This window comes from Sycon ciliatum, chromosome 1 (genome assembly GCF_964019385.1).
Source record: "Sycon ciliatum chromosome 1, ocSycCili1.1, whole genome shotgun sequence".
Classification (NCBI taxonomy): domain Eukaryota; kingdom Metazoa; phylum Porifera; class Calcarea; order Leucosolenida; family Sycettidae; genus Sycon; species Sycon ciliatum.
Genome location: NC_088643.1, coordinates 54,585,464 through 54,603,164, shown reverse-complemented (window position 1 = coordinate 54,603,164; position 17,701 = coordinate 54,585,464). Strand labels below are relative to the sequence as shown.

The 17,701-nt window shown below is 44.9% G+C and overlaps 1 protein-coding gene across 1 annotated transcript in view; it reads right to left on the bottom strand.

Moving 5' to 3' along the window:
* Window positions 1–17,701, bottom strand: part of LOC135831088 (uncharacterized) — a 134,630-nt gene that overhangs the window by 57,843 nt on the left and 59,086 nt on the right. Inside the window, exons 77-93 of the mRNA XM_065343344.1 lie at window positions 17,635–17,697; window positions 13,997–14,077; window positions 13,189–13,298; window positions 12,825–12,983; window positions 12,546–12,660; window positions 12,088–12,159; window positions 7,895–7,966; window positions 7,138–7,212; window positions 6,644–6,712; window positions 6,325–6,396; window positions 5,949–6,023; window positions 5,337–5,408; window positions 3,909–3,983; window positions 3,589–3,660; window positions 3,277–3,366; window positions 1,226–1,294; window positions 890–964 (exon numbers count right to left, since the gene is read on the bottom strand). Coding sequence (XP_065199416.1) covers window positions 890–964; window positions 1,226–1,294; window positions 3,277–3,366; window positions 3,589–3,660; window positions 3,909–3,983; window positions 5,337–5,408; window positions 5,949–6,023; window positions 6,325–6,396; window positions 6,644–6,712; window positions 7,138–7,212; window positions 7,895–7,966; window positions 12,088–12,159; window positions 12,546–12,660; window positions 12,825–12,983; window positions 13,189–13,298; window positions 13,997–14,077; window positions 17,635–17,697 — 1,416 coding nt within the window. The remainder of the gene's footprint in view (window positions 1–889; window positions 965–1,225; window positions 1,295–3,276; window positions 3,367–3,588; window positions 3,661–3,908; window positions 3,984–5,336; window positions 5,409–5,948; window positions 6,024–6,324; window positions 6,397–6,643; window positions 6,713–7,137; window positions 7,213–7,894; window positions 7,967–12,087; window positions 12,160–12,545; window positions 12,661–12,824; window positions 12,984–13,188; window positions 13,299–13,996; window positions 14,078–17,634; window positions 17,698–17,701) is intronic.

Genomic DNA, 17,701 nt, shown 5'->3' with positions numbered 1-17,701 from the left:
TCTTGCTCCTGCTCCTGCTCCTGCCGCAGGGATGGCGTGGCCGACGGGGATCGAGGTTCCCGTGCCGCCGAGCTCGACGTGTCCTGGATACTGAGCAGCAAACGGGCAAGAAGCTGGGGCTTTGTTCCGCTCGAATTCAGCCCACGGCCTTCCAGCTCGGCCCGCAAGTCCGACACCTTCATACTACGTGCTTCAGAGGTAGACAACATGTTTGTCGTGCAGTAAACGGCTGCGAGGAGGCTACAAGGAGTCTGAATAATTAATTCTATTCTCCTCAAACAAATTCCGGTTGCTGCTCAGTGACACTGCAAAGGAAAGCGCAAGCCAAAGTCAGCGCAGCAAGAGCTACCCAAGGCGATTTGGGCACGCATGCGCAGCAGTTGAGTGCACGTGTAAAGCTAGGTCAGTCGCAGCTAGCATGCGATAGAGAGCAGCGCATCGGTCTTATCGCTAACTAGGGTTAGCCCAAAAGCTAACCCAACATCTAACACTACCAGTTACTAAAAGGAACAGTGGGGTAGGCTTCCCATCACAAAGCAACTGCATGAAATCAGCCATGGACGACATTGCCTACTGAGCAGGCTATCATGATCACAGCGAGGACACACTACCAATGAAACACACACACACACACACACACACACACACACACACACGCACAGAGGAATGCATGAATCGCGCATGGCGCAAGAGATACTTCAACCATGTTGATTCTGGGATTTACTGAATCACCTGCGCATGAATACCAAATCTGGAAACTTGTTAACACTATGTCATACAGAAAGTCCAGAGGCAATGCAGACTGTACACGCACACTTGGCTACACAAGACTGAAAGCAGCATCAGGTATTATGAACATTACCCTAGGTTCATACATGCAACAACCTACATGTGATGCAGATGGGACTGCGTCAATGTGCTGTTCTCCAATTCGTCCGATGATAGTTTGTTGTAGGACAAGAACCTGAAATGCACGCCCATCAAACAATCATGCCACATTTGTTACTACCGTTTAATACAACAGTCCCAGATATGAGCAAACTTAGACTGGTGGTTCCCCAGGTAATGGATACTCTAAAGCCCAAGTACCACATTGCCAAAGAGGACTAGAATATGCTGCTAGTTCCGAAACGAAAATCAATAGAACATGCAAGTAAGAGCATGTCCTTTACAACAAAAAGAGAGTGCAGCGAGAATCAAAAGAAACCGCCTCCGGAGAACTCACACTCTTCTTATGCGTTGACTGGCAAAGACCCTTTTTCCCAGAGTGGATATTTGGTTATTGCTCAAATCACTGCAATGGAAGAGGAAGGAGAGAAAATGATTGAAAAATAAATCAAATGCAGAAATCCTCACATAGCTTGCTTCTACCTTTCTCCCTCCACATCTACTGGCATACAGTGAGACATAGACAACAATGGCAACAGCACAAAAATTGAAGGGTAGTTGGCTGCAGCCAGATATGAGACTGCAAAATTGAATGCGGGAGCCAGGGAAATAAACAACAATAAAGAACGCACAATATGCCATATTTGCAACCGAAAATGTTGTGACAGGGGTTATTTCTCACCTGTCTCGCTGCGTTTGACCAGCGAGAAATATAACAACACTAAAAACACAAAACTAGAGCGCCTATCGACAACTTTCAACACAGCCAGTAGTACAAGTGCTACCTGGACATTTCATGGAAATTGCTACAGATTTTAACCCTTTAAGAGCCGCCCCATACTTGAATGCGTCGTAAACGACGCATTCAAATGCAAAATTTCAAAAGATCGTAACTCAGTCCAATCTCGCTCAAATCCAGTGATCGAAATATCCAGGGCGAAGAGACATCTCTCACCTGTCGGGAGAAACAATCCGCGAAGCGCTGCGAGCAACGGTTCCTGAGATAAATCACTCGTAAGTTGAGCCGCGATCGCGGCAATTTCAAAAGCGCGCAGTGCGACTTTAGTATTGATAATTTTGAGACTTTTCGTCAAGCTGGCTTACTCGAATTTGCACGGGTTTCACTGTTGATATTGTCAAGAGTACACAGCGAAAAAATTGGAACTCCACGATCGAGTAAAATGAAATATCTGGAGCGGGACGCAATTGGCCGCATTTGGGGCATTTTTCGTACTGTCGCTGCGATCTAGCGCTGGATAGGCGGTGTGCTGGCTATCATGATCGACCTCATTCTCTTCCTCTCGCGGAGACCTTTCCAGGAAGCCCTAGATTGTGAGGATTGAGTGAGTAGAACTGAAGCTATGATCCAAAGAACACGAAAAAATGCACAATTTTGAAAATTTCCTGTGGCTCTTAAAGGGTTAACACAAATAGTGTTATCACCGTCAGGCTGGGATTTTACAGCCAGTTTATTCAGTCAACTAGTTTTAAATAGGTCTAAGCTTAAGCGAAGGCTACATACCTGCTTTATGCAGGTTGATGCCAACGCGAACAAGCAAAATAATAATAATAATACAGCCAGACCTCGTTTATCCGGATCCCTCGCCATCCGGAAGAAAATCGCTGGTTACCGATGTGCAGCATATGTTATGCATACAACATAACCGGACCTCGCGATCCGCATACCGGTGCATGATTTTGTGTACAAACTGGTTAAAATGTGTACAAAATGCTTCGTCGTATCCGGTTGCATGTGGCTGGCTAGAGCTTGCAGAAGCTAGCATCAAGGAGTTGTACAAGCAAACGAGGTCCTTGACCTGCTGGGTGTGTGCGGACAGCACTCAGTTGCATGCACTTGTCATTTTTCTCGCTTGTTTTACATACTGGGCACGCTAGTTGTACTGCATAGGACCTGTCTACATGTATGTATGATGTCACTGCTTTTGACATGCCACATGCATGTACAGTATGTGTGTTCAGTTATCCGGTTACTTCGCCTATCCGGATGTTTTTGTGGAAAACAGATGTGTGCGGTTAAGCGAGGTCTGACTGTAATAATAATAATTTGAAACTCGGATGTTGAGCCATAAATAAATGTAGAAGAGAAAAGGACATATGGATACGAGTTAAGAGTAACTCTCCATCACTGTAACATGATACTATATACAGTCAGAAAGTGTTGTCAGGACGTCGAATGTTTCAGTACTCTGTCAGTTTCGTGCCTAGTTATTGCACTTTCTGACTGTATATAGTATCATGTTACAGTGATGGAGAGTTACTCTTAGCTCGTATCCATATGTCCTTTTCTCTTCTACAATAATAATAATGCATGGTATAGAAATTCTTCTCTTGACAGAAATATAATTTTATAGCTCAGTCGATGCTTACAGGCTCAATGTGAAGAACGAGGGACTTCCCATCAGGATGTCGTCAAACAAGCCATTATCCAGCCGAGTCAAGTTGTTCTGGTTCAAATTGCTACACAGACAATTGCGATAAAGGCACACAGTCAACGCATTTAGAAAGCATACCAATAGCATACGATTGCCAGAGCTAGGCAACACTCACAACACATACAATTTCACATCAAAAAGCATATAGGATCAGGCTAGGGTTCATTGAAAGACAGAACGTCGAAAAAAGGCCTGTGGATATGTCCCGTTGGACGGTCAGACAGCTTGCCTAATAGCTCTGACTCACATCGTAGAGGCACTAGTTAGACCAGTGAACGTTCCCACACTCAGCCGAGTGATTCCGCAGTTTGTCAGTGTGCTGCAGATAACATGAAAGATAAAAAGCAAATGAGCACACAAGCATTGAGTTTAGGGTTGATAAGTCGACACATGTATCCTCTGGCTTTAACATGAGTACTCCATAGCAACCACACTTGCACTCTTTCGTCTACACAATGTCCCAATACTATAGACAACAGTTGCAGTCTCTTGTGGTATTGGGACTTGTAGCCATTTGGCTATTCACGCAACACAACTACAGAAGGCGCTGCACAACTTTCCACTCACAGCGAAGCCAGATTGGACTGGCTTTTAAATGTGTTTGGCATCAGGTTACCACCGATTACATTTCCACTCATTGACCTAGAGACACGAATGCAGAGCAGAGACAAACACAATACATGTAGCTTTCAATGGCGGTTACAGCAGTCCAGCCGGGTCACTAACTAGTCACTACTGTGTGTCTTGAGCAGGTATGGTGCACTGTGTGGCTTGAGCAGGTATGGTGCACTGTGCGGCTTGAGCAGGTATGGTGCACTGTGTGTCTTGAGCAGGTATGGTGCACTGTGTGTCTTGAGCAGGTATGGTGCACTGTGTGGCTTGAGTAGGTATGGCGCACTGTGTGGCTTGAGCAGGTATGGTGCACTGTGTGTCTTGAGCAGGTATGGTGCACTGTGTGTCTTGAGCAGGTATGGTGCACTGTGTGTCTTGAGCAGGTATGGTGCACTGTGTGTCTTGAGCAGGTATGGTGCACTGTGTGTCTTGAGCAGGTATGGTGCACTGTGTGTCTTGAGCAGGTATGGTGCACTGTGTGGCTTGAGCAGGTATGGCGCACTGTGTGGCTTGAGCAGGTATGGTGCACTGTGTGTCTTGAGGAGGTATGGTGCACTGTGTGTCTTGAGCAGGTATGGCGCACTGTGTGTCTTGAGCAGGTATGGTGCACTGTGTGTCTTGAGCAGGTATGGTACACTGTGTGTCTTGAGGAGGTACGGTGCACTGTGTGTCTTGAGCAGGTATGGTGCACTGTGTGGCTTGAGCAGGTATGGTACACTGTGTGTCTTGAGGAGGTATGGTGCACTGTGTGTCTTGAGCAGGTATGGCGCACTGTGTGTCTTGAGCAGGTATGGTGCACTGTGTGTCTTGAGCAGGTATGGTACACTGTGTGTCTTGAGGAGGTACGGTGCACTGTGTGTCTTGAGCAGGTATGGTGCACTGTGTGGCTTGAGCAGGTATGGTGCACTGTGTGGCTTGAGCAGGTATGGTACACTGTGTGTCTTGAGCAGGTATGGTGCACTGTGTGTCTTGAGCAGGTATGGTGCACTGTGTGGCTTGAGCAGGTATGGTACACTGTGTGTCTTGAGCAGGTATGGTGCACTGTGCGTCTTGAGCAGGTATGGTACACTTTGTGTCTTGAGCAGGTATGGTGCACTGTGTGTCTTGAGCAGGTATGGTACACTGTGTGTCTTGAGCAGGTTTGGTGCAATAATGGAAGGTTTCTATGCTGTAATCTGCTTTCTCGTCCACCAGGTGTTAATACCGTGTATACGAGCAGCACTAACTAACCATCACATGACATTACAACTACATCAGAAAAGGGCAATCTACTGCTGGCGACAATCAGCACAGTTGACGGATAGCCTGGAGTTTTCAGAAACGTAAACTGTGAGTTCACTGGTAGGAGCTATAACACTGTCTCACACTGGAGTAATGCCTTACAGTCTGTAGAGGCCAGTGAGGTTCATAAACGCGTCAGCATCGATACTGCTGATGCGATTGTTGTCCAGAAATCTGTACATCCGCGCATTCACACAGACAAATATACATGCATGGATACACAGACACACAGACACCAACATGTAGCGAGACACAGACGCACAGATGCACAAACTCACACTCAGATATGCGTACAGGGTCCGTGTAGTTGATAAAAACTATAGAACTCTCCAGTCTCTTTAACGGTGTCTGATGTTTGGAAACTGAAACACATTTCCCCACTTGCTTGTATTGACTATTAGCATTTCTTTTTGGGGATTGTCTTTATCATGAACCCCCGAGTTACAATTGTGTCCTGTTTGGTGTTCAAACTGGGCTTGAGAAATAACTTTGTACATTGAATTTCTAAAGCAAGCATGTGCGGCACACTGTTCAATCCAAGTCAAACTATGCTTTTTGGCTAGGAAGGATAAACACATGGCATCATGACGATTATGTTCTATGCTATTCTGTGCTTGGTGATATGTCCCTGAACAGTATAACAATGCAGCCATTGGAAACGAGATTTCACTGGGCAGAAGTTTTAATGTCAAAGGAAGTTGATGGCAATCTTACAAGCTCGACAAGTTACTGCCAGCAGCTCCAAACGTTGCAGGTCTGAGCGTAGTCAAGTTGTTGCTTCTCAAATTTCTGCAAAGAGAAAAAAAAGAGAGTAAAACATTATATTCGCAGCTCTCTTCGACCTGAAGTACATCTCAATATCTGGTCAGATCTTCCTGTCTATGTGCCAGCCATTAGCAAACCAGGTCTCTTGCTCAGTGTGTAGGTCAGTCTGCCGGTCTGTTGGTCTTTTGATCTGTATGTCGGATACCCGAAACAAAAAAGCATCATCAACAATCAATCCATTTCAACTTGATCAGCAGGCAATTGCAGGCGTACAGCGTTGCCTTTCTCCAAGATATTGGAATGTGGTGTTGGAACCAAACCTTACATGGTAGAGCGTCTTGCCATTCCTGAGAAAGCTCCATCCATGATATCTGTTAGACCACAGTCCACCATTTCACTGAACACAACAAGCAAAATTGCAGAGATATTTTGGAAGCAGCCTCGCGTCACCAGAGTACGATATTCTAAGTGAGTGCCCACACAAATACACACATACACACCCACACCCACCCACACAGACACACTTTATAACACACATAACTATAGTATAAGTATTGATCACACGTGTGAAAGAACTGCACCCAGGCTGTAATGCATGCGAATCCTCGAGTTATGTTTAGGACAGAGGTGACAGTGGATCTCACATGCTTCCAAGTTGTGCACTCTGCGTAAACTCAGCTGGCACTGTAGCAATAGGGTTGTTTGACAAGTACCTAGTAGAGGCCAGACAATGAGAAGCACATACACATCACAGCAAACCATGTCAGCAAGGTATCAAATGATAATGGAACTAGCACATACACATCACAGCAAACCTTGTGAGCAAGGTATCAAAAGATAATAGAACTACGCACCCAGTGATAACACTCATGCCGCAAAACAAGCGATGCATCTGTTTATATTTGACCATCCTACAGTTCACCGTGCAATGCTTTGGAATACCGGAGAATCCACATGCACTTTGCATAGACAGAGATTGCAGGCAGTCGGCTTACAAGTACAATCACATACCATGGAACATTCCCTACATCACAATTGCCTAAAGACAAATTTAGGACAGAGGCAACAGAAAGTACAAGCCAAACTGATCAAGGAGGTTTCAAACGGTTGTCTTCATTGACTCGTTGACCAGGCTTACAGTTGCAAGGGACTCTGTGGAAATATTGGAGTAACGCGCAAGGCTGTTGCATTTAGCGAGTTGTTACGGAGGTCTCTGCATACAACACAGGTGATAATCGCCAAAGATCACACAGATGTTTCTCATGCACATGATTGCTAAAATGTACACAGTCCATGCTGTATTGCCACAGAAGAAGGCCCTGGTATTGCTGAGAGTATTGGACAATACACTTACCTACTGATGAAGGTCATAACACACTCCAGCACCAGACTAGTGCTTTCTACAAGCTAGAGCGCAAACAGATTCTAAAACTACGCTATAATGTCCACTAACACCACCAGCTACTAAACAATCAGCTCATGCGATAACATTGCACGACACTGACCGACGATACGGACGTTCTACAACTAACTGGCTAACAGGTGGTGTTAGCGGACATTATAGCGTAGCTTGTAGTTCCTTGGTCCTTTTTCTTTCTTATAAATTAATCCTTGGCTCTCCATCCGAGTACATTCTAAAACCATTGATAAAACCATTGATACAATGTCCTGTAGTTCACCGTTTGTGTAGCAGATACCTATAAATATACTTAGAAGGACTCTAGCTAAACACCCCTCAAAGAGAAAACATATTGCCACTTGTAATGAAGACAAACTGAAGCAAGTAACCAGCAAAGACAATCACAAGAGGAAAGTGGAAACCGTTCTGAAAATAAACTTTCCGGGGAAGGCTGAATTTGACACGCGAGTCATGACTACTAACCCAAACTACTCACAGAAGGATAAGGCGGGTACATGGCGTGAATGTATTTTGCCCAATCCAAGCGATGATGTTGCTCTCCAAGTGTCTGAAACGATAAGGAGAAAATGAAACAACACTAGATGTGCAGGAATGGACTCGGATGGAGAGCCAAGGATTAATTTACACAAAAGAGAAAGGACCAACTGGAACTACAAGTTACCTTATACTTGTAGTTCCCACTTGTAACTGGTGGTGTTAGGGGATAGTTGTAACTGGTGGTGTTAGGGGATAGTTGTAACTGGTGGTGTTAGGGGATAGTTGTAACTGGTGGTGTTAGGGGATAGTTGTGACTGGTGGTGTTAGGGGATAGTTGTGACTGGTGGTGTTAGGGGATAGTTGTGACTGGTGGTGTTAGGGGATAGTTGTAACTGGTGGTGTTAGGGGATAATTGTGACTGGTGGTGTTAGGGGATAGTTGTGACTGGTGGTGTTAGGGGATAGTTGTAACTGGTGGTGTTAGGGGATAGTTGTAACTGGTGGTGTTAGGGGATAGTTGTGACTGGTGGTGTTAGGGGATAGTTGTAACTGGTGGTGTTAGGGGATAGTTGTAACTGGTGGTGTTAGGGGATAGTTGTAACTGGTGGTGTTAGGGGATAGTTGTGACTGGTGGTGTTAGGGGATAGTTGTAACTGGTGGTGTTAGGGGATAGTTGTGACTGGTGGTGTTAGGGGATAGTTGTAACTGGTGGTGTTAGGGGATAGTTGTAACTGGTGGTGTTAGGGGATAGTTGTGACTGGTGGTGTTAGGGGATAGTTGTAACTGGTGGTGTTAGGGGATAGTTGTAACTGGTGGTGTTAGGGGATAGTTGTGACTGGTGGTGTTAGGGGATAGTTGTAACTGGTGGTGTTAGGGGATAGTTGTGACTGGTGGTGTTAGGGGATAGTTGTAACTGGTGGTGTTAGGGGATAGTTGTAACTGGTGGTGTTAGGGGATAGTTGTGACTGGTGGTGTTAGGGGATAGTTGTAACTGGTGGTGTTAGGGGATAGTTGTAACTGGTGGTGTTAGGGGATAATTGTGACTGGTGGTGTTAGGGGATAGTTGTGACTGGTGGTGTTAGGGGATAGTTGTAACTGGTGGTGTTAGGGGATAGTTGTAACTGGTGGTGTTAGGGGATAGTTGTGACTGGTGGTGTTAGGGGATAGTTGTGACTGGTGGTGTTAGGGGATAGTTGTAACTGGTGGTGTTAGGGGATAGTTGTGACTGGTGGTGTTAGGGGATAGTTGTGACTGGTGGTGTTAGGGGATAGTTGTGACTGGTGGTGTTAGGGGATAGTTGTAACTGGTGGTGTTAGGGGATAATTGTGACTGGTGGTGTTAGGGGATAATTGTGACTGGTGGTGTTAGGGGATAGTTGTAACTGGTGGTGTTAGGGGATAGTTGTGACTGGTGGTGTTAGGGGATAGTTGTGACTGGTGGTGTTAGGGGATAGTTGTAACTGGTGGTGTTAGGGGATAATTGTGACTGGTGGTGTTAGGGGATAGTTGTGACTGGTGGTGTTAGGGGATAGTTGTAACTGGTGGTGTTAGGGGATAGTTGTAACTGGTGGTGTTAGGGGATAGTTGTGACTGGTGGTGTTAGGGGATAGTTGTAACTGGTGGTGTTAGGGGATAGTTGTAACTGGTGGTGTTAGGGGATAGTTGTGACTGGTGGTGTTAGGGGATAGTTGTAACTGGTGGTGTTAGGGGATAGTTGTAACTGGTGGTGTTAGGGGATAGTTGTGACTGGTGGTGTTAGGGGATAGTTGTGACTGGTGGTGTTAGGGGATAGTTGTAACTGGTGGTGTTAGGGGATAGTTGTAACTGGTGGTGTTAGGGGATAATTGTAACTGGTGGTGTTAGGGGATAGTTGTAACTGGTGGTGTTAGGGGATAATTGTGACTGGTGGTGTTAGGGGATAGTTGTAACTGGTGGTGTTAGGGGATAGTTGTGACTGGTGGTGTTAGGGGATAGTTGTGACTGGTGGTGTTAGGGGATAGTTGTAACTGGTGGTGTTAGGGGATAATTGTGACTGGTGGTGTTAGGGGATAGTTGTAACTGGTGGTGTTAGGGGATAGTTGTAACTGGTGGTGTTAGGGGATAGTTGTGACTGGTGGTGTTAGGGGATAGTTGTAACTGGTGGTGTTAGGGGATAGTTGTGACTGGTGGTGTTAGGGGATAGTTGTAACTGGTGGTGTTAGGGGATAGTTGTAACTGGTGGTGTTAGGGGATAGTTGTAACTGGTGGTGTTAGGGGATAGTTGTAACTGGTGGTGTTAGGGGATAGTTGTAACTGGTGGTGTTAGGGGATAGTTGTAACTGGTGGTGTTAGGGGATAATTGTGACTGGTGGTGTTAGGGGATAGTTGTGACTGGTGGTGTTAGGGGATAGTTGTAACTGGTGGTGTTAGGGGATAGTTGTAACTGGTGGTGTTAGGGGATAGTTGTAACTGGTGGTGTTAGGGGATAATTGTGACTGGTGGTGTTAGGGGATAGTTGTGACTGGTGGTGTTAGGGGATAGTTGTAACTGGTGGTGTTAGGGGATAGTTGTGACTGGTGGTGTTAGGGGATAGTTGTGACTGGTGGTGTTAGGGGATAGTTGTGACTGGTGGTGTTAGGGGATAGTTGTAACTGGTGGTGTTAGGGGATAGTTGTGACTGGTGGTGTTAGGGGATAATTGTAACTGGTGGTGTTAGGGGATAGTTGTAACTGGTGGTGTTAGGGGATAGTTGTGACTGGTGGTGTTAGGGGATAGTTGTGACTGGTGGTGTTAGGGGATAGTTGTAACTGGTGGTGTTAGGGGATAGTTGTAACTGGTGGTGTTAGGGGATAGTTGTGACTGGTGGTGTTAGGGGATAGTTGTAACTGGTGGTGTTAGGGGATAGTTGTGACTGGTGGTGTTAGGGGATAGTTGTAACTGGTGGTGTTAGGGGATAGTTGTAACTGGTGGTGTTAGGGGATAATTGTGACTGGTGGTGTTAGGGGATAGTTGTGACTGGTGGTGTTAGGGGATAGTTGTGACTGGTGGTGTTAGGGGATAGTTGTAACTGGTGGTGTTAGGGGATAGTTGTGACTGGTGGTGTTAGGGGATAGTTGTGACTGGTGGTGTTAGGGGATAGTTGTAACTGGTGGTGTTAGGGGATAGTTGTAACTGGTGGTGTTAGGGGATAGTTGTAACTGGTGGTGTTAGGGGATAGTTGTGACTGGTGGTGTTAGGGGATAGTTGTGACTGGTGGTGTTAGGGGATAGTTGTAACTGGTGGTGTTAGGGGATAGTTGTGACTGGTGGTGTTAGGGGATAGTTGTGACTGGTGGTGTTAGGGGATAGTTGTAACTGGTGGTGTTAGGGGATAGTTGTAACTGGTGGTGTTAGGGGATAGTTGTAACTGGTGGTGTTAGGGGATAGTTGTGACTGGTGGTGTTAGGGGATAGTTGTGACTGGTGGTGTTAGGGGATAGTTGTACAGGTCCTCCCTCGTTAGTAGATAATCTCTGGGCCATCGAAAAAGTTATCTTATAACGAGACTTATCTTGTAGCAGGACTTGCAGCTAAAGGTGAAATAGGCACAACTTCGTACTTACCGGGGCTACCCTCCATACAACATAAATTATCGATGCTTCAACTCGTTATAAGATAATTGAAAATCTTCAAGTTACTCCAACATAACTCTTCCTTGGATGCAAAGGATCGTCCATATTCACGAATACATAGACATAATACGTTTCCTCTTTCTGCTTTATCCTACTTGTTTTGGCCTTGGTCCTGCATGGTCAATATTATCTTATACTGAGGGTTTGGCACTCCAGGGACCTGGGAAAAGGGTCGTTATAACGAATTTTATGTACTAACGGATTATGTTGTAACCGGACCTGTAAACAGTTGTATAGACCACGTTTCGCCAGGGGATTTCAGATTTCTATTTACTAACGGGGTTTATGTAGTAACCGGACTCGTTATAATGAGGGAGGACCTGTAACTGGTGGTGTTAGGGGATAGTTGTGACTGGTGGTGTTAGGGGATAGTATAGCATAACTTGTAGTTCCTTGGTCCTTTCTCTGTTGTATAAATTAACACTAGATGTACTGTGTATACTCAGAATATACAAGACAACATCAAAATATCAACTGCTTTAAATTTTATGCGAGTTCAACATCAGCCACGTGACCATAATTATATAAGAGCATGTTGTACTTACAGAGAAATAAGATACCTCAGCCCTGCAAAGTCGCCACTCTTCAGTAATGTCAACATGTTGCCTTGGAGGAGTCTGCAGCAGCGAAGCAGGCAAACAGTGCATTGACCACTACCAGTAAGCAGGCAAACAGTGCATTGACCACTACCAGTAAGCATGGCATAACAGTGTGGTGTAATCGCAGTGAAATATGTATTCCTCGTGCACAAGAGCAGTGTGCAAAACGTTCTTCCAGCACTAACACAGTTGAATTGGGCGCTATGTCTGTGGTGTGTGGGCATGACAACTTGAAGAGGTGCCATGCATGGAAAAACTCATTTCAAAATTCAGAAAACAACTAGTGTGTGTGTGTGGTTTGGTACCAGAAGAGCATAACAATGCCTGCTGGCAGGAATAACATTGATTGTTCTGTGCGAACAGTGGAACATGCACAACAGCCATGGATTGGTTTCAACACTTACAAATACTCGGTGAAAATGCTGATGTTCTTCGGTACAGTTGATAGGCCTCTCCAGCTGCAGTTGGTTTGGACAAACGCAGACGTGACTGCTGTGCACTCACATCCAGCGGGGCATTCTGCAAAGCAGCATGGAAGCAAAATTACAAAAATATTGACAAAGGGATTCACAGTAAACTCAAAAGAAAAGTCGTGGAGTGCCCCTGTTAGTGCCATGTTTGATATCAATATAGAAACCGTGTACACTTTTGCACGGGGGATGGGGGAGCAAAATGTTCCTTACCGTGTAGAAGATCTAGTGAGCAATTGGGCAATGCAAAGTTGGTCTGGCACAGGCATCGGCCAGTCCGTGGTAGGCATGATTGTGTGTTGCGGGTCACACACGGGCATAGCAACGCACAGCTACGACCATACGTATACGCCCCACCTGTTTGCGAGCAGCCTACAGAGAACAGTGTGTAAGAGATGATGGAAAGGACAGTTGCAACAGGACAATGATTAGAAAAACAAATAAACAGAACAGTAGGAGCATGACAGAGTAACTGAGGAGAAACAGAAATAATTTTAATCATTCCATGCATGCCCAAAGGTACATGAGTGTTTGAAGCATGGGAGGAGAGGGGCGGAGGCGGTAATAGAAGACGTACCACAGGCATCTGCTTCAGCTGGGTAAGTACTGTTTACATCCAATTTCCAGGAGACGTTATTCGCCCACTGCTGAAGGCAAGGACAGCTGAAATAGTTCTGGTCACAAGACCTGCAGAGGCAGAACCAAATTACCAAAAAATAGATACTCTTGAGTTACAAAGGAGTAATTTTGGTAATTGCCGGCAAAGTGCTCAATGCACAAAGTGCAGAGCGTTTCACACGAAAGAAGAGAAAGAAGTCCAGTTTGGATTTGTCGTAACTCAATGTTTCATGCTACTGCAATCATCAGACAACTGATACCATAACCTGAGACTAATCATTATGAATAAGATCATGCGTGATACTTGGCGCTTAAATTGACATTACTCTACGCGATTCACGAATGAAGGCCAGTATCACAAAAGACGTTGTAGATGATGTGAGGGATAAGGATAATGTTAGCACCGACGTATGCCAAACCAGTCATGACTGTGCCGGGTACTGTCCTTGCACGGCAGCTGCGACTGGCTACTACTTGTTCTACTATGTCACGCTAGGTGTGAAGTGTTTTATGTATTATTTGTGACGGCATTCTCTCATTTTCATACTCATGAGTTAGAGGGAAAGTTGCAAACAGGAAAAGATACCATAGAGAGTATCAACAATAGTGCACGGCAGTGCATTTTACAGAAGTGTGGCACCCCACCGAACGAAGAGTGCTCACTCCGACAGCAGAAATGCTATGGTCAGCATACATCTCCTGAAAATCATTTTCCAGCTGTCACAAATGCAATGGAACAAAGATAGAAACAGGACCAGGTCACTTACAACCCTGATGATGTCAAATTCACTGCCGAGCGTAAGAATTGTGTCTCGTTGAACCCTATCAGCTCGTTGTTGTTGATGTTCCTATGAACGAGGGGAAAGAAAGAACAGCAAACAAGGATATGAAGCACCAGGGATAAGTAAAACTCGTAAGGCAGCAGATAAATTCTTTTGGATCTGCAGTACCAATATCAAGCAAGATACATATGTACTGCACTTGCAAAGTCAAGATAGAAAGGAATACACACAATTATACCGTGGCAACACGACACAAGAGTAGATGGGTTCGAATTTCACATTCTTTTGATAAAGATCAGGAATCATCACCATAACGAATATGGGAAGCTTGACATACAGGTCTGCTCTCGATATAACAACTCTCACTTGTACATAAACCTCGCTAGTACGTGAAAAAATTAATTCCGTGCCGAAACAGCATCACTCCCATACAAACTTTGTTCTACACAACGTAATCCTACATAACATAAACCTCGACATAACACACGTTATGGTGCGGTCCCCGACGTGCACACTCTCGATACAACGTAAATTCATGTGCACAGTACGATCAAGCGGTAGCTGTAGCTAGGCAGTTTAGGCCAGTTTAGTCCTACATAACGTAAACCTCGGCATAACGCACCCTACGGTGCGGTCCCCGACATGCGCACTCTCGATACAACGTAGATTCACGTGCGCGGTACAATCAAGTTGTAGCCGTAGCTAGCCAGTTTAGTCCTATTGTGCATACCTTCTGCGGCATTGATGGTATCTGATGTCGATGGTGGTACAGTGTGTATATGTTGGACTCAGTAGAGCGTCCAGCCCCTATATGATGTCCAACCCCTATATAGAGTCCATTGGTCCAAAATCCACTGTACAGAGTCCAAACTTGGAATCAACTGTGAGCTCAAAGTTTAGATGGACATCACTCCCTGTATAGAGTCCAGCCAATTGGCTTCACCCCTATAGAGAGTCCATTGGTCCAAAATCAACTGTATGAAGTCCAAACTTTGAAATCAACTACATGTATAAGGAGTCTTTATGTGGACAACACTCCCTGTATAAAGTCCAGCCAATTAGGCATCCCCTATCCAGAGTTCGAAATTAGACATATGATCTTCTGTAAGCAGTGAATATTAACCAGAAAACGGCCTCTCCCTTTAATCCTTTACATCATTCACTTCTGAAGATAAAAATAAGTATTGAGGCGCCACTGCAGCCACTTCATTACATGAAAAAACCCTACGAGGACCATCCTCAAATCAAGTGGTCTCTTCGCAGACGCTGCAAATTACAATATCTCAATCGTGTAGTGTTGCCAAATTATTGTGCACGCACACACACACACATGCACACACCCACACAACGCCAAGAAAATACCTAGAAAAAAACCAAGAATCGAAAGAGAATAATGGAGAGCCAAGGATTAATTATTTGTTTTCAAATTATTGTGAGCGCGCGCACACACACACACACACACACACACACACACACACACACACACACACACACAAACTTATACAACGCCAAGAAAACACCAAGAAAAGAATAGAGACACAATACACACGCAACTCCAACAGCCATGCAAACGTCCACCCATTTACACGTAAAGTCAAGAGGGATAACAAATAATTATACGAAACGAATGCATACGTGGGCGGATGCACGCACGTTTACATACATGTAGTAGTGTAAGAGAGTAACATAGTGCAGTAGTCAGCATAATACTAGCACATGCTGAGAGTGCAATAGCAAGCTTCACCATTGCTCATGGCCATGCAAATGTTCAGCAGCACTCAGTTCCGCAAGCTTCTGAAGATCAGCACACCTGCAACAAATAGATAGCACAAGGATACGCTTATTACCGTAATGATGCATGGGAGCACACAACTACCAAGTTCTCAACGAATGTGATGCTCAATGAAAATCCATACACACAAAGACCTGTGAACAGGTGAGGGTGGGGACAATAATCTATTAGTAATACGAGGAATAAGATCGTTTGTGCACACTCAAGACGCACAGACACACCACCATACATGTAGTGTACACAGTGTTTCACTCCACTGCAACTAAATTGAAATGAGATGATTTAAACAATCTGTACAGCGTTGCAGTCAGTCAGTCTTCCCCAAGATGGAAATGTAATGATTTGTTGTCACGAGGCAGTTTCACTGACACAATGTCATGTGTGTGACATCAAAACGGTTACTTCATGGAATACGAGTACATATATTAGCTTGAGAAGCTTTTTCTTGTCATCGGCATACCAGAAATCCTCCTCCTCCTCCTCCTACTACTACTACTAGTACACTGGCACTGCGTTTGTGGATCCCATTGTATTTGAGATCATACTAGAGCCTAGTAGAGGAAGAGTGTCGTGGAGTTCACATAATTATCACAGGGATAAAAATACATTTCTCATGAAATAAAATAATAATTGATGATAGCTAGACGATCGTATACGATTGATGCAAAGTCCTTGCAGTCCTTGAGGACTATTACGAAGTGGTTGATTACTTTTAGGGCATTCATTCAAGCAACATCAAACAAACGCGGTACGATCCTTGAAAATGGAAAAAAAATTCAAGCATAACGACAGAACAGCAGGCCAATCGAGACGAGTAAAAGCTTCCTTACCTCAGTCATCGTCCTGCCATGTACTTGGACAGCCTTTCGACACGGTGGTACAGGCAGCTCTTGTCCAGTCAAACAGGGTATCCTTGTGGCGTCGAACGAAAGAGAGTGTCAGTGTATCTGACTCGTCAGATTGGAACTGTGCTGAACTTTCTCGTTCTCCGCTTTCTGCTTTCATCCCTCGCTCTGATGAAACCGTTCAAACGCCTTACTGGCAGCAATGGCCAGCCAAACAGGGGATCCTTGTGGCGTCGAACGAAAGAGAGTTTCAGTGTACCTGACTCGTCAGATTTGAACTGTGCTGAACTTTTCTCGTTCTGCAATTTCTGCTTTCATCCCGCGCACTGATGAAACGTCTTCAGAGAACCACAATATGCTTTCCGGATTTGATTTTGAACGTCTCCTTATCCTCCTTAGTTACCTCGAGATAGATTACTGTCAGCAACTGCACAGCAGAACTGGCAGCCATGGCTGAAGCGAAGAAAGGAATGCGCTGCCATGAGGCAAGCAAAACTGAAAAGGTGTTTGTTCTCTTTCGGGCACAACACACAGGACGGCGTGACTGGATAAACTGGACTCCTGGACCGTGAATAGGGGACTTGTAGAAAAAGTGTACTCCTTATAGGGGATTGCGCGGCAGGATGAAGCTGATCAAAACTGAGTGGACTTTTGGACTCTGTATAGTGGATTTTGGACCAATGGACTCTTTATAGGGTGCTGGACATCATATAGTGCATGGACTCTATACTGAGTCCTACATATATGTTTGCACGGTTGAACCCGCCTTGTAATACCCTTCATTTTGAGGTACATCTTGTATTATACACACGGTTTTCTACAAAACATAACTCTCGATATAACTAATTTTTTGCGTGGTCCCAGAGATTATGTTATATAGAGAGTCGACCCGGAGTACCAAAAGTTACATGAGATTTATGACTTGTGTCTCGGACTCTCCTTGATGACCAACTATCTCAGACAGTCATGTGCCATAATGTGCTTACAAGACTTTGAGATTAGGACCTCCTAACAGCACCAGCTTGGTGATGTTATTGTTCTGAAGATATCTGA